The 273-nt window shown below is 37.7% G+C and overlaps 1 protein-coding gene across 1 annotated transcript in view; it reads left to right on the top strand.

Moving 5' to 3' along the window:
* Positions 1 to 273, top strand: part of LOC119593831 (palmitoyltransferase akr1-like) — a gene marked incomplete at its 5' end in the record, with an annotated part of 11,294 nt that overhangs the window by 3,594 nt on the left and 7,427 nt on the right. The window contains 1 exon segment of the mRNA XM_037942861.1: positions 120 to 251. Coding sequence (XP_037798789.1) covers positions 137 to 251 — 115 coding nt within the window.

Here is a 273-nt window from a genome sequence, read left to right as displayed (position 1 = left end):
CAGTGAATGATAGGAGTTACGAAAATCCTGACCAATTTCTTCTGATTCATCTGTTAGTGGGGGGGTAAAGAATTATTATCTTAGAACATAAACGACTCTTATTTTTACTTCTCTTACAGAATTCCTATAGAGCATAATGGCTGTAATGACGGCAAGTGTGCTAAACAATTTTGCGGACTTGGCTCTCTCTCTTCCGACTCCGTCGTTAGAAGCAACTATCAAACAGAATCCTTCTATTGTAGATTCTACAGGTTTGTCATATGATTGTTCTGT

Source organism: Penaeus monodon, chromosome 32 (assembly GCF_015228065.2).
Source record: "Penaeus monodon isolate SGIC_2016 chromosome 32, NSTDA_Pmon_1, whole genome shotgun sequence".
NCBI classification, from domain to species: Eukaryota; Metazoa; Arthropoda; class Malacostraca; order Decapoda; family Penaeidae; genus Penaeus; species Penaeus monodon.
Note: the sequence above shows the minus strand (reverse complement) of the source record. Positions and strands in the feature narration are given on the sequence as shown.